The sequence below is a fragment of the Phodopus roborovskii genome, unplaced genomic scaffold (genome assembly GCF_943737965.1).
Source record: "Phodopus roborovskii unplaced genomic scaffold, PHOROB, whole genome shotgun sequence".
In the NCBI taxonomy this organism is placed as follows: domain Eukaryota; kingdom Metazoa; phylum Chordata; class Mammalia; order Rodentia; family Cricetidae; genus Phodopus; species Phodopus roborovskii.
Window position 1 is genome coordinate 56,780,000 of NW_026126480.1, and position 14,648 is coordinate 56,794,647.

The following is a 14,648-nucleotide window of genomic DNA, read 5'->3' on the forward strand; positions in this document are numbered from 1 at the left end:
ACGTCCTTTACGTGAGCGCGTGCATCCACCCTAGTCCCGCCTCCAAATCCCATGGTCCTCTGCGAACTGGTATTTAAGGAACGTCCATTGTTCTTTTCGGTCTCATTTTTTCGAGTTTCGGTAAGTGTTCTACGTTGGCCTTTTTCCTTTTCACCTTTTCACACTTAACCGACGATGCTTTGCTCTGTATCCGCGGCTAGCTTCGGTCGCATAGTGATCTGCCTGCCTCCTGTTATTAAAAGCGTGAAACACGACGCACAGCTTTTAAGAAGCAATTATTTCTGATGGTAATTGCGTTTCCCAGACGCAATTCTGTAACATCGGTAACTGGGGCAAGGAGCATAGTTACGTATGGGGAGGGTCTTCCAGATCTCGAATCAGGGCCTTGGGGCTATGTGAAGGACAAAATGGTGGCGGCGGTGCAAGGCCATCCCTGTGATGAGTACCCTTTCACAGACCTGTACTGACTTCCGTGAGGATATGTAACTCTGAGGAAGATGGCCCTGTGTCAAAGCCTTGTGCCTCCTGCCGAGCTTTCTCTTCAAAAGTGCTATGTAAGTGACCGAATGCTAATTACTGTTGCAGATGGGTGACACGTGACTGCATACGGAAGGATGAAAGTGTACTCTCAATGGAGTAAGTTTTTTAGTGTTTTGATTTTGCTGACTGGAGGTTATACATGTGCTGCAGGGATGATTTAAAACCTGAACTCTCTCTTTCTGATGGTGTAGTGGAGAAAATAGGAAAATTTCTGAGTAGCACAGTGCCCACCAGATACATGGGTTTGGTTTCAGGTAAAGTATGATACTGAATTGTCTTTTTCTTACGCAGATATGGATACTCTATACGGACTTTACAATTTGGAGCCTGGCTAAATCAGGTGGGTAAACATGGTTTATGCACCCAGAGAAGAGGGAACACGTTTAGATGGCCACTTAATGATGAGTGTAAATGACAAGCATATGACTGAATTGTAGTGATGTCATCTTACTACTGAAAAGTGAGCTAAATGGATGGATGGCGTATTGTTGTGGTTATGGTCGTATTAAGTAATTTTTATCTTCCTGTGCTCAGCATCCTGAAACGTTCTGAAGAATCCAAAACGGTCTTCCAGGATGAATTTAACTCCAGGTAATTGTTCAGATGGGGCTACAGCATGATTCTGCAGAGTGCAAAATGAGAAATTGAAGCAGCACACAGCTCATGTGCTCTTATTTCTGTGTAAGCAAAGACTGTCAGATGATTTGAATCCGTATGCTGATGCTCTGTGAAGTTTGAATTAATAGCATGTTAGAGTTCTGATGGCAGTTAGTGGCCATGAGGGAGTTTTAGTTCATCCTGGTGGTTGAAAATAACTGCTTTTCTTTCTTTCCCAGGTTGTCCTGATGGTTTGTCCAAAGGTGAGGTCAGTTTTCATACTATTGAAGGCTATACTTGCTTATATTAACTAGTGGGCTTTCCAAAGCAAGCCCTCCTTTAAGGGTAATTTTTGCTTTTTTAATGTTCGATTTGCCTCTTAGATATTTTTATATATAATCCAAATGAAACTGAAAAGGTGCTGAATATTGGCAGTGGGGAAGAGAATCGGTCCCATAGGAACCTAAGGACTATAAATATCACATTTAGCATGCTCCTATCTGAATGTTGAGATAGCGGGACATGGTGCTGTAGACCATTGATCCAAACCGAGGAGACAGAAACCTACCTGGCCTCAGAAAAAAGAGACCAAGACAGGAATTAACTCTATACTTTCTTGATTCAGGAGGAATTCATGGCTATATATCACCAATCTCCAGCATCCAAAGGTTAGTTGATGTTTTGGTTTCGATAGTGTTTGTCTAACTAGGCAGTTTCTATGATGAATCAAACTAGCTCACTATGACTGGCAGTGAAAACATATGAACACCTGAGAAACTGAATAGTGGAGAGTTTGTGGGTGTCTGTTTCTAGCCTTTTGTTCAAGTTTGCTCTTTGTTCCCACAGGTTCTGTTAATAGCATACTTCTTGGCTCAGGTGGTTGAGAGGTAAGTAATTTTACATGCATGTAACATTGGGTTTCAAAGTTTCTACAAGCACTTAAAGTGTATATGATGACTTTCATAGAATCTCGTTCGGCTGATAATTGCTGTTGAGACTTGGAAATCTGAATTATCTCAGGGTGGTGGGTTAGATGGGAAGCTTGTTGCAGTATTTAAGCATTGACTATCTTGTTTCAGATCTGGTATTTGGCCTAGAGAGCACCAAGAAGACCTGCCAGGTAAATGCTCTTATAATAGTTTGCTGTGTAGATTAGGTGTCACTGTAATGCTTTGATGTAGTGGAATGCCTGCTCACCAATGATGAGTTGAATACCGCCCCAGTCTGACAACTGTGAAGAAAGGTATTTTCTGAGTTGTGAGCTCTCAGGCTGCATCAGTTGTGAAAGAATTTCAGATACAGCATGTGATTAATAAAATGAGCTTTCGTTATAGTTTTCTTTTGTGATAATGGCCCTACTTTCTGGTCTTTTGCAGGGAAATTAAGCATGATTTCACCCAAGGCTGTGCTGTAATGAGGTGAGAAAACTTAGATGTAATGTTGCTGAATTGTAATTTTCCCCATGAAGAAACAATCACATGTCTTACTTCCTGTCCTAGCCCCAGAGCCTGAAAAGGTGAACCCACTGGGGCTGGCTGGGAGAGAAGAGGAAATTTTGTTCCAGAAGGAACTGTCTGAGGGATTTGTATTTTCATTGTGTGGAAAGAACTGTCAAGTTGCTGAAAATGAAGTAAATGTCTTGTCTCTTTCAGGTCTGAGGAAAGAGTGACCTAACTGCAGGAGGAAGGTAGGTTTCCCCTTGATTCAGATGATACAAAGTAATGGGAAGAAGGGTATATTGTCTAACCACAGGTGAACCTGATTATTAAACACAGGAGCTGCCATGTGCATGCTAAGAAATTCAATCCCCCAAAAACTGGGAAAGAGTAGAGGCAGGACCCAGTCAGAACTGCCTCAGCAGACTGGCCTAACCTTGAATTCAATTGTGCTGTGCCCAGCTGATAGTGAAGTGCTTGGGGACAAAGGCTGTCAGTGCCACCTGACTTGAAATGTAACATTGGGCATGCTAGCAAATAAGTTTGCTTAATTATTCTTTTCTTTTACAGGAATCCCAAGTCTTCAAAGACAAAGATTTTGTTTGACTATTTGCCATCTTAATTTAATAAAATTGTTCTTCACCATTTGTTGTTTGTCCTCACTTTGGCAGGGTAAGGGAGAGCACAGAAAATAGGTGCTTTTCTAAGTTTGGTTTTGTATTTGCTTTGGATTGGTTCTACAAACAGGTTCTGAAGTGTGGGTAGTATGGCTTTTGGAAGGGCTAGTTTGAGACAGGCTGTCCTGTGCTTCACTTTCTAGACCCACAGAGATCAATCAATCCGTGTTCCCAAGTGATATGGCTTTAAAAAAATGCTTTATGCCCTTGATCTGGCTCTGTACACCAGTTTAGATCCCTCCTGCTTTGGCTGACATTAAAAGCATGTGCACCACCAGCTGGTCTATATATATATATTTACCAGTCTTGTTTGAGAGCGGAGTCTTTTGGCCAGTTAGAAGTTCCCTGTCATTACATGTCACTGTCCATGTTCTGGAAGAGAGGTGTGGACCGAGATACACAGCTCAATCTCTGATGTTTCAATGTCTGACTGCCTGTTGAGATGTGAGCTGTTTTACCCTGTAGGGTTCAATTGCGTTTTATCTGTCTACATCACAGGGCTGCTTTAGCACAGCAAGTTTGATTCCCTTCAAAGTTCAATATAGTTGTAAGACGCCATGTCAGTGAGGTAGGAATCAAACCTAGGCCCTGTAAAAGTTCCTTTGAAGGTTGCATGTATGTGGTTTCCAGAGGTCTTAAGTTTGAGATTTAAGAAAATTTACATCCACTATTGGGTTTGGTTAATCACATGGTTTACTGGGATTGTGGGTTACTGCCATTGGTACTGTTGGCAGTTTACACTTGCTATGTGGTGGCAGGTATCAAATATTGGCTGCAAGATGAATAAAAAAAAATGGCCATGCTTTTGAGAGCCTGCAGTACTGACAAATCTCAGGTGTGTGTTAATCCCACCAGTGGAGAACAAGAGTTACCACAATTTTTACCAAATTAAAAGCAGTCTTTCAAGTTATGGCCCAGAATCATAGTTTGTAGTGGCTTTGAAAAGCCCATCGGGTCAAATCAGGCAAACATGGTACTTCCAGCCTATGAACCTGTCCATATGTGATCAGACAGATGGATCAAACATTTGCTTAGGCGGTGAAAAACATGGCTTGTCATCTATGAACACTAGCTTCCAGCATTTTGGGAAGCTATCCTTAGGCAAGGAATTTGCAGATCAGAGGCATTTTGTTTCATGGATCTTTTAGACAGTAATTCAATCTATCTCACACAAGACCTGTGCTAAGAAGTGGAAGAGACCAAGTGGTAACAAGGCCAAGAACAGATTTTGCTTCAGGTCAGACACTTTATCTTGCTGTCTCATCCTTATGCCTGCCAAAATGAAACTGAAGACAGGAAAGATAATCTGTCAATACACTGGGAAAGGGGAGAGCCCTTAGCAAAATTAGACAAGGCTATGGACTATGGGGGGTCATTGTTAGTCAAAATAAAGAGTAGTTGGAGCTTGGTGGTAGTGGCACATGCCTTTAGTTCTAGTAGTCTAGGCAGAGTCAGATGGGGGTCTCTGAGTTAGAGGTCAGCCTGGCCAACAGCTAGTTCCAGGACTGCCAGGGCTACCCTGTCTCTAAAACCTGGGGCCTTAGAGATGGCTCAGTCAATAGCACTTCCTGAGGACCTGAGTTCAGTTCCCAGTTCACGACTACCTACAGCTCTAGGTTCAGAGGCTCTGACACCCTCTTCTGGCCTCCACAGGCACTGAACTCACATGTACACACAAAACTAGCTTGGTGGTTGTTGCACACACCTTTAGTCCCAGAACTTAGGAAGCAGGGCAGGTGATTCTCTGAGTTCAAGGCTAGCCTGATCTACAAAAGATAGCCAGGACTGTTACACAGAAACCCTGTTATCAAAAGAACCAAAACCAAAACTCAGTTTACCATCCTAGTGCACCATCCTAATCCCAGCACTTTGGAATTCCCGAGCAGCATGACAATCCTATTTTTTAAATAAATGAATAAAACAAAAACACAATAAGGGCTGGGGAGATGAGTCAGTTGGTAAAGAGCCACACAAATCTAAAGACCATAATATGATCCCCAACACCCACACCCATCATGTAAAAAAACAGCAGTGGTACTGTGTGCCTATAATCCCAGTTCAAGGAGGGCAAAAACAGGAAGATCCCTGGGGTTTGCTGGCCAGCCAGTCTAGCTGGAATCAGTACATTGTGCCACTGACAGACCTTGTCTCAAATATTGAATGGAGGTGGGTGGAAATGTAGCTATTGTGGGTTTTGTTTTACTCTTTGGGGGCCCACCATCCAGCTCCCAAATAAATACATGTAAACTTATGAATGTTGAACATTAGCTTAGCTTGTTTCTAACCAGCTTTTCTGTCTTAAATTATTCCATTTCTCTTTAACTATGTATTACCTCTGGGCTTTTTACCCTTTTCCTTTTCTATGTATTTTTCTTCCTTCTTACTCTATGGCCAGCTGGGTGGCTGGCCCATGGCATCCTCCTCTCCTTTTCTGGATCATCCTTAGCTCTCTGCCTCCTAGCCCCACCTATTTCTCTCTCCTGTCTAGCTATTGGCTGTTTAGCTCTTTATTACAACTCAGGTGTTTTAGACAGGCAAAGTAACACAGGTTCCCAGTTAAACAAATGAAACATAAAAGAATGCAACACATCATTAAACATATACTTATTCCACACCATAAATGAAGGTAACACATCTTAAACTAATATTCCACAACATGGAAAGATGGCTTAGATGTTAAGAGCACTTCTTACTCTTCCAGAGGAAGAGTTTTATGTAGTACCACAAGGCTTGGGTCCTGGAAATATGATTAGGTGTGGCAAGGGAATGAAGGGAAAACAGGCAAGACATATTTTCAGGTCAGGTGGGGGTGTGCTTACTCTAAGGGAATGGATCCTACTACTTCCTGACCAAACCTCAGACTGTTTATTAGAACCTCAGATTATTAGGTACAATACAGTGGGAGGGTTAGCTTATCCCTATAAGAAGTCTCTGTAAGCAAGTCTCAGTCTCAGGTTGTTAACACTCTGGAGGAGGAAACTGCAGTTTCCATATTTTTGTACACACTTATCATTTTTGTTTATTTGTTTTTTTTTTTTTTTTTTTTTTTTTTTTTTTTTTTTTTGAGACAGGGTTTCTCTGTGTAACAGCCCTAGCTGTCCTGAAACTAGCTTTGTAGATCAGGCTGACCTTGAATTTACAGAGATCCGCCTGCCTCTGCCTCAAGATGCTGGGATTAAAGTTGTGTGCCATCACCGACTGGCTCACTAATCAATTATCAATAAATACTTATACTTGGGTCAGAATGCAACTTTACCTTCTAGCCTGGATTATATGGGAACCTGCTTTGTCACTTTCTGCTGGGTCTAAGGGGTTGGTTTTTGTACATGTCAGCAGTACAGGGCCATCTCTCCAGCCCTCCTTGTTTCTTTCCTTCTTTTTTCCTTTTTTTTTTTTTCTTTGCAATTCCTTTTTTTATTAATTTATTTTTTATTTTATTTTACATATTGATCCCAGTTCCCTCTCCCTCCCTCCCTCCCTCCCTCTCCTTGTTTCTTTTTTTAATAAGAAATTTATTGAATTTTATTTTGAGTATTGGCATAAGGGTTACCTGAAACTGGAGCCATAGACAGTTGTAAGCTTTCATGTGATTGCTGGGAATTGAACCTTGGTCCTCTGGAAGAGCAACCAGTTCTTTTAACCACTGAGCCACCTCTCCAGCCCTACTTTTTTTTTTTTTCTTTGTTTTCTGTTTTTTGGAGACAGGGTTTTTCTGTTGCTTTGGAAGCTGTCCTGGAACTAGCTCTTATAGACCAGGTTGGCCTCGAACTCACAGAGATCCACCTGCTTCTGCCTCCTTAATGCTAGGATTAAAGGGGTGTCCCACCACTATCTGGCCCAGCTTTTGTTTTAAAACGCAAATTATCAGTATCGTCAGTGAGAACACAGCCTCCTAATTTTTGCCTAGAGAACCTTTAGCTTCGAGGCAGTGGTGTTGCACACCTTTAATCCCAACACTCAGGAAGCAGAAACAGGTGGGTCTCTGTGAGTTCCAGATCAGCCTGGTTTAAAGCACGAGTTCCAGAACAGCCAGGGCTAAACAAAGAAACTCTGATAAATAGATAGATAAACAAAAAACAAAGTAAAAACAAAAAGAAACTCTGTCTCAAAAAAACAAAAACATAAAAAACAAAAATAAACACATGCCTAGTTAGAACTAGGTTTCCAACTTAGTTATATTAATATAGTTTCTGAGGAAATAGGGACTGACAATATTTCTTAGCCAGGATTTGATAGTTCTTGCATACAGACAGGCTTTGAGTTGTTGGGGGGGAAAATCGCTTCAATTTGCCAGTGGGGTTTGAGAGTGTAGCTCTGTAGCAGGGACTTGTCTACTTTGAGAGTACTTCTACTTGCAAAGAATGCTGAGCCATAAGAACACTGGGGAGGGAGAAGCATAGGAGTAGAACTTCAAGACCCAGCATGGTTTACAGAATGAGCCCCCCCTTTTTTATATCAAACTAAAACCAACAAAGTCGGGGGCAGGGGCAGAAAGAGAACGAAAGATAAAGGCAATCTTCCAGGAGGCTCTAACTGGACACAGATGCCAAGCTTAAGTGTTTCCAATGCTCACATTTCCTGTACTGTTTATCCATTTTTATTTATTTATTTTTTCCAGGCAGGGTTTCTCTGTGTAGTCCTGGCTGTCCTGGAACTCTGTCTGTAGACCAGGCTGGCCTGGACCTGGACCTCAGAGATCCACCTGCCTCTGCCTCCCGAGTTAGAGTGCTAGGGCTAGAATTAAAGGCATACCCCATCACTACCTGGCACAGTGAAGATTTATGTGTGGAATGTCCCCTCAAACAGGGATGGTGGCGGCTGCCAGACTTGGCCCATGAGAGCTGACTCCACCCAGCACTGCAGTTTACAACACAGACAGCACAGAGTGACACTTACTTTTCAGTTCTCCACAAATAAGCCTGGACTGTTTGTTTCCACAAAGGTAAAACAAGGTGGAGCTGGCAGAGTTTTTGTGGTTTCTACATTTCAGCTTCCAGAAATAGCGCTGTCCAAGTTGAGCATGTTTGAAACATTCTCAACTGTGAGGCAGAGTCTGCCTAGATGACAAAGTGGATCCTTGGTGAAAAAAAAAAAAGGAAGTGGACCAAAGGGGTTGTGAAATCCTAGGGTTAATAACACCAGTGCTTCTCCGCATTTTGTTTAATTTTTGTTGTTTTGTTTTTGAGACAGGGTCTCAAACCTGGAACCCACAGAGATCCATCTACCTCTTGCCTCCGGAGTGCTGAGATGAAAGGCCTTAACGAGGCGTGGGAGGAATGGAGGCGGGGGGAGGGAGTAGGGGGAGCGGAGAGGCGGACAGACAAACCGACCGTGTTGTCAGATTTGAATCCGGCGTCCCCTGATGATGCAGCTGGTGGCGCGCCGGAAGTGCGAGCTAGTCTGCGATGGCGGCGACTTCTGCGCGAGGGAACCATGTGTGGGTCGGCACCGAGACTGGGATCCTGAAAGGTGAGTGTCTGAGTTGTTCTTCCCAAAGTATGGGGGTCGCTTTGTCACCCCAGCGTGACTGATGTCCTCGACCCTCAGGAGTGAACCTTCAGCGGAAACATGCGTCAAACTTCACGCCATCCGGACAGCCGCGGCGTGAGGAGGCGGTGAACGCTCTGTGCTGGGGCGCAGGAGACGAGACCCAGGTGAGTGGCCACTGGCCCGGTCGGAACTAACGGGCCCTGCAACCTTGCTCTCCTCCTATCCTTTCCTTTTCGCTGGCAGATCTTGGTGGGCTGCGCGGACATGACCGTGAGGCACTTTAACACCGAGGAGGGTACATTCCAGAGCCAGAGACACTGCCCAGGCGGGGAGGGCACATTCCGAGGTCTCGCCCAGGCCGATGGGTAAGGACTACTCTAGCACAGGTCACAGGAAGATCGTAAATAGACTTCTTGCTTTCATTCATTCCTGTAACATGCATTTATCGGGAAGTTACTGAATGCCAGATATCAGGGAAGAGTACAAGGGTTTGGGTAAAATATACACCTTCATAAAGTTTGCATCCAAGAGTTTTTGTCCTGGCTCCTTTATGATGTTCTTTGCAACTAATTTCACACTTTTGAGCATACTTTTAAGTAGTGATCGACAAAAACCAACAAGATAATGTGGCTTCTAAAATGATGACTAGGAAGGAAGATTCATCTAGGTTAGTAACCTAGGTGCAGCTTCTCTAGATGGAAGAAGAGAGAAGGCTGCTTTGGAATTTTAGCAGGTGAGCTCCAGAAAGGATATGCAGAAAGGATAGAGTTTTGAACTGGGTCTTGAAGTACAGGAATAATCTTGATAGAGAAGAGATAAGGCCATTCTAAAAAGCAAATACTGAGCAGAGACTGAGGGTTAAAAGTTTTATACATAGGACAAATAGCATTTGGAAATTTAAGTCAAGGAAACATACTTGTAAGTTTGGCTTTGCATTTAATTGAGATTAAATGGAAGGGGATTTTGTATTAAGTTGAGATTTTATTTCATAGGTAATGGAGAGTATATTGGGTTTTGAATGGGAACTGCCATGGACCAAGCAAGCTCTGAGCCTGTAGGAGTGAGGAGTATTAGAGATGCTGTTTGGCACAGCCCAGGCAATACAGAGCTTAAATCTAGATAGGCAGATGTGAGGGAGAGCATAGGTTCAGGCTATCCAGAGCATGCAAAAAGGCTTGGCTTCTTGGGAAGAGGTTTAGGTCATTTTTGTTTGGTTTGGTTTTTTTTTTGTTTGTTTGTTTGTTTGTTTCAAAGATGGCCTTGAATTCATTATGTACCTCAGTCTGACTCTGAATTCCTAGTCCCCACTTTACTCCCATGCCCTTTACTGGTAGGTGTGGACCACTAAACCTGGTTTACACTTTTTAAAATCCCATTGTTCCCTCCTCTGCAGCACCCTTATCACATGTGTGGATTCTGGGATCCTTAGAGTCTGGTGTGACAATGACAAGGAAACATCATCTGACCCAGTAAGGTTCACCTGCCCTAGTAGTTGGAGATGGTAGGAGCCAGGATAGGGGTGTAATGGGGAATTTGGTAGGTGGAAGGTTAAGGACTAAGAACTCTTGGACTGACTCATCTCTGATTATTTACAGCTCTTGGAACTGAAGGTGGGTCCTGGGGTGTGTAGGATGCGCCAAGACCCGGCACATAGCCATGTAGTTGCCACATGTGGGAAAGAGAATGCTTTGAAAGTATGGGACCTACAGAGGCCTGAGCAGCCTGTATTCAGGGCGAAGAATGTAAGTGATGAGGGGTAGGGGGATGCTTTGTCTGAGGTTGGGGGAAGTGGAGGCCACTGATTGATCATGGCCTAGATGGGCTTTTGGGAGATGGAGGACTGAAGGAGTAGGTCAAGTTTACCAACACTTTGTATCCCATATGTACCTCCACACCAGGTGAGGAATGATTGGCTGGATCTACGGGTTCCTATTTGGGACCAGGATATACAGTTCCTCAATGGGTCACAGAAGCTTGTCACATGCACAGGGTATCACCAGGTGAGGTTCTTTTGCTTACTCCTGGATTAAAACAGCTTCCTGAAAAAAACTGTAGGTTTTCCTGGTGCCTCAATATCTTCTCCCCTGGGCTCTCAAAGGAACTCATACTTCCTCAGCTGGTCAGACCCATAGCTGTGCCAATGACTTTCCCTTTACTGCACTCTAAGATCGGATTTCCTGGACTATTGAGTTTCTATTTCTCCCACCTTTGCAGGAAAGCAAAGGGAGCATTCCTTTTACACTAGGTTCCACAGGGAACAGATATCATGGGTGGACATCAAGGTGGCTGTCAAAACAATTTTATGGTCCTCTCATCTAGTACTAACCATGCTCATGAGATCTGACAAGATTGGGCATATTCTGGATGGCATGGTCATAGAAAGAACTTTGTAGTCCTCATATAGTCTAATTTGCTTTGAGGATCCCTTTCTGGTCTCAGCTCTATCAGTTTTGGGTGAGGGCTTGGCTAGGGTTTAGTCACTATTTTCCATTTTATAGTCCTTCACATTAAAGTCTCATTTATGTACAAGGCCTTTGCTCACACATATGAACAGCTCCCCTCTCCTCCCCCTTCCCCCCACTCCTCCCTCCCACTCTTCCCCCAGTAAAACCAAGCTTTTCTGCTTGAAACTCATCTCCCCTACTCCCCCCACTAGCTTTGGTCCAGTCTGCTTTTCTATTCCTCCACTGCCGTTAGGTGGGCATATGACGGACAACATGTTTACATACTCTCAAGCATAGGCATCTGTCCTCAGTCTGTGATCATGCTCCTTAGCAGTCCTACCAGCATTCTGAGATGAGGTACATGCCACAAATGAGAAAGTTTCTCTGAGGGGGACTTAAAATAGTTAGTAGCCTTGCCAAGCATGGTAGCACATCCCTTTAATCCCAGTTTTGGGGCAGACACAGGTAGAACTCTGTGAGTTAGTTCAAGGACAGCCAGAACTTTGCAGAGAAACCCTGTTTTGAAATAATAAATAAATAATAAGCAGTCTTCAGAAGGATGCTGATAGATAGGAAGATATTGGGGACCATGGTGGGTAAAGATACTCTCATGGCCCATGTCTTTGATCCCAGCACTTGGGAGGCATAGGCAGGTGGATCCCAGTGAAGTTCAGGTCAGCATGGTCTACAGAGTGAGTTCCAGGACAGCCAGAGCTTCACACAGAAACCCTGTCTCAAACAAACAAACAAACAAAAAAAAAAAAAAAAAAAAAAAAAGGATACTCTTGTGATAGCTCAGTCTTCCTCTAGGTCCGTGTCTATGATCCAGTTTCTCCTCAGCGCCGTCCAGTCCTGGAGGCCACCTATGGAGAGTACCCACTGACAGCCATGACCCTTACTCCTGAGGGCAAGTGAGTGTTGAGGAGAAGGGGAAATGCTTTGGAATGACTCCAGAAGTTGTACTGAGCCCCCTCTCTGGTCTCTTCCATAGTTCAGTCATCGTAGGGAACACTCATGGGCAGCTAGCAGAAATTGATTTTCGGCAAGGTGAGTGGATGATGGGTTGCTTGAGAAGGGGAAAGGGGGAAGAGAAAGGTCGTACAGGGAGTCACTGATCCCTGTCAGTGCCGCATTCATTCCCTGAGTTAAGTTTTGGTCTAGTTATTTGGTCCCTGTGCCTTTGTTTCCTCCCCTGTAAAATAGGAATGTCACTGGAAACTCCTGTTTCTAGGAGTATTAAGTACTGAAACAAATGGTTGAGCAGCAACTAAATATTCACGGGTTAGGTAGCTACCACTGATGCCTCCACCCTTCTCCAGGGCGTCTACTGGGCTGTCTGAAGGGGCTGGCAGGCAGTGTCCGTGGGCTGCAGTGCCACCCTTCCAAGCCTCTATTAGCCTCTTGTGGCTTGGACAGAGTCTTGAGGATACACAGGATCCGACATCCACGTGGGCTAGAGCATAAGGTGAGAGCCCAACCCTCTGGCATTTACCCACTCTTAACATCTTTTTTTTTTTTTTTTTTTGGAGCCTCTCCCCCTCCCTGTGCCTCACATTCAAGTTACTATCTTGGCTTGTCTGGGCTCAAGACCCCTTTTATTTTACAGGTTTATCTCAAATCTCAACTGAACTGCCTCCTCCTGTCAGGCAGGGATAACTGGGAGGTGAGCAACTAGTGAGGTGTAAGGATTTGGGAGCCACACTTGGGAGGCAGAGGCAGGAGGATCTCTGTGAGTTTGAGACCAGCCTGGTCTACAAGAGCTAGTTCCAAGACAGGCTCCAAAGCTACACAGAGAAACCCTGTCTTGAAAAAAAAAAAAAAAAGGGGGGAGCCAAAGGCATGATGGGGAGAGATTCTCTGTGGAGAGAATGGGAGGCACTAGAACATATAAGACCAGCGCTGTCTCTTTACTGTATGTAATTTCCCTGAGGGATGCTCAAGCTTTTATAGGCTTATTGCCAAGGGTAAGATACTACAGAACACTCGGCACTGGTTTCTAGATCAAAGTAATGGTGTCCAGAGAAATTATTTTTCTGCTGGTCCTTGTCCCTGATTCCTGAGTTTTCTTCTCACTAATCAGGATGAGCCCCAAGAACCTCAAGAGCCCAACATGGTGCCCCCAGAAGACACAGAGACAGATGAACTTTGGGCATCTTTGGAGGCAGCTGCCAAGCGGAAGCTCCCTGATTTGGATCAGACACATGGGACTCTCCAAACAAGAAGAAAGAAAAAGAAGCGGCCTGGATCCACCAGTCCTTGAAAACTCTTGCTATTTTGTTAATAAATAGCCCAACACACACACACACACACAGATCCTGATCCTTTTGTGATGGGAGAAAGGAGAGGTGGCTTCTGGGTGGGAGGGGTTCCCTTACCCAGGCTGTGGGAGACCTGACGTCACAAAAGCTGGGCCCAGAGTTAAGCAGGCTGAGGAGTGTGGCAGAGTCCTGCGCCTCTCGAGGCCATGGGCTGCTGTCAAGACAAGGACCATCAGACCTCTGATGAGCATGCAAGGGAGGATGTGACTGAGGAAGGCAGGCAAGGTAGGACTCAAAACGGGTCAGGGAGCTGGATTGGGAATGGGAGCGGGAGGTGCCCAGAAGGGACTGCCAAAAGAGGTTGGACTAGAGAGAGCAGAATTGAACTATGGCACTATGGCCTCGTGGCCCTTACAGGCAACGAAGTTGATTTGGACAACACAGGCCGCCGCAAACAAAGATCTAACGAAAGTCTTCTGATCACGGTACTGTGGCGCAGGCTATCCATGTTCAGCCGTCGGGAGTCCTCACGGTCCAGCAAGAGGCTCTCAGACCAGACTCAAAAGCAGGATAATCAGATCCAGGAGCGCAAACGTGAGGGAAGCCACAAGGAACCAGAAAAGGGCTGACTCCAACCCTGTCCTTGTCCTCCCCAACATCCAGAGAATAAAATTAATATTGTGGATCTGCGGAAACACTCATGCCTCTTCTTCCAGCTTTGTAGGCACAGAGGTGATGGCTCTTTAAGACTCCTCTGGCCCAGCCCCCTGGGATCTGCTTCTGCTGCACGGGGGCGGGGCCACGGTGGCAGTTTAACCAATAGGAGGGCGGAGTTGAGCATGCTAGGGCAGGGGTGTGTTCTTCCTGTCTCAGGGCTTAAAAAAATAGGCGTGGCGCGACCACACGTCACGGGGGTGGGGTTGCGTGTGGGTGACGTGGCGGCTCCTGCTCTTTGCTCCGGTTTCGGCTGCTTACAAGTCCGACGAGGAGGCGGCGACGGCCTGGGGAGAGTGGCAGTAGCGGCGGCGGTAGGCAACAGAGGAGGTAGGGCTTCGTTCGAGTAGAGGTCCAGTTTCTGTCCGTCGTCTCAGCTCGGGGGCAGCGGCTTGACGGTGGGGGAGGGGGAGAGAAGGGAGCCATGGGCAAGTCCTGCTGGCGGCTCCGCGTAAGCGAATACCTCACTGTCTAATCAGGAAAGGCCTTGTT

General features: G+C 45.1%; 2 protein-coding genes, 1 long non-coding RNA gene and 7 other non-coding genes across 10 annotated transcripts; all 10 read left to right on the top strand.

Annotated features, from left to right (window-relative positions):
* Positions 1-256: 256 nt before the first annotated feature.
* On the top strand, positions 257-3,218 carry LOC127228803 (uncharacterized). Its single transcript, XR_007835054.1, has 10 exons — positions 257-636; positions 832-880; positions 1,075-1,131; positions 1,377-1,400; positions 1,763-1,805; positions 1,984-2,024; positions 2,217-2,257; positions 2,514-2,555; positions 2,790-2,824; positions 3,144-3,218. It is a non-coding gene; the product is annotated as an uncharacterized LOC127228803 (long non-coding RNA).
* On the top strand, positions 685-760 carry LOC127229014 (small nucleolar RNA SNORD26). The gene has a single exon (XR_007835102.1). It is a non-coding gene; the product is annotated as a small nucleolar RNA SNORD26 (small nucleolar RNA).
* LOC127229013 (small nucleolar RNA SNORD27) lies at positions 934-1,002 on the top strand. Its single transcript, XR_007835101.1, has one exon. It is a non-coding gene; the product is annotated as a small nucleolar RNA SNORD27 (small nucleolar RNA).
* LOC127229012 (small nucleolar RNA SNORD28) lies at positions 1,235-1,307 on the top strand. Its single transcript, XR_007835100.1, has one exon. It is a non-coding gene; the product is annotated as a small nucleolar RNA SNORD28 (small nucleolar RNA).
* On the top strand, positions 1,851-1,915 carry LOC127229011 (small nucleolar RNA SNORD29). The gene has a single exon (XR_007835099.1). It is a non-coding gene; the product is annotated as a small nucleolar RNA SNORD29 (small nucleolar RNA).
* On the top strand, positions 2,084-2,152 carry LOC127229015 (small nucleolar RNA SNORD30). The gene has a single exon (XR_007835103.1). It is a non-coding gene; the product is annotated as a small nucleolar RNA SNORD30 (small nucleolar RNA).
* LOC127229016 (small nucleolar RNA SNORD31) lies at positions 2,330-2,397 on the top strand. The gene has a single exon (XR_007835104.1). It is a non-coding gene; the product is annotated as a small nucleolar RNA SNORD31 (small nucleolar RNA).
* LOC127229017 (small nucleolar RNA SNORD22) lies at positions 2,595-2,720 on the top strand. Its single transcript, XR_007835105.1, has one exon. It is a non-coding gene; the product is annotated as a small nucleolar RNA SNORD22 (small nucleolar RNA).
* A 5,367-nt stretch (positions 3,219-8,585) lies between the features above and the next one.
* Positions 8,586-13,485, top strand: Wdr74 (WD repeat domain 74). The gene is made up of 11 exons (XM_051193874.1): positions 8,586-8,719; positions 8,798-8,904; positions 8,984-9,105; positions 10,134-10,209; positions 10,336-10,482; positions 10,639-10,740; positions 11,995-12,095; positions 12,176-12,231; positions 12,504-12,649; positions 12,791-12,847; positions 13,265-13,485. The coding sequence occupies exons 1-11, from the start codon at positions 8,656-8,658 to the stop codon at positions 13,442-13,444; spliced, it is 1,158 nt and encodes a 385-aa protein (XP_051049831.1). The 5' UTR covers positions 8,586-8,655; the 3' UTR covers positions 13,445-13,485.
* An 8-nt stretch (positions 13,486-13,493) lies between these two features.
* On the top strand, positions 13,494-14,137 carry Tex54 (testis expressed 54). The gene has a single exon (XM_051193875.1). It carries the CDS (start codon positions 13,649-13,651, stop codon positions 14,069-14,071), a length of 423 nt encoding a protein of 140 aa, XP_051049832.1. The 5' UTR covers positions 13,494-13,648; the 3' UTR covers positions 14,072-14,137.
* The last annotated feature ends 511 nt before the right edge of the window (positions 14,138-14,648 follow it).

Bases quoted from the DNA above. Each gene is read 5' to 3' on its own strand.
- Wdr74 (XM_051193874.1), top strand. From the start codon at position 8,656: ATGGCGGCGACTTCTGCGCGAGGGAACCATGTGTGGGTCGGCACCGAG. The intron at 10,483-10,638 runs GTAAGTGATGAG...CCTCCACACCAG, and splicing joins CTGTATTCAGGGCGAAGAAT to GTGAGGAATGATTGGCTGGA. The intron at 12,096-12,175 runs GTGAGTGTTGAG...TCTCTTCCATAG, and splicing joins ACCCTTACTCCTGAGGGCAA to TTCAGTCATCGTAGGGAACA.
- Tex54 (XM_051193875.1), top strand. From the start codon at position 13,649: ATGGGCTGCTGTCAAGACAAGGACCATCAGACCTCTGATGAGCATGCA.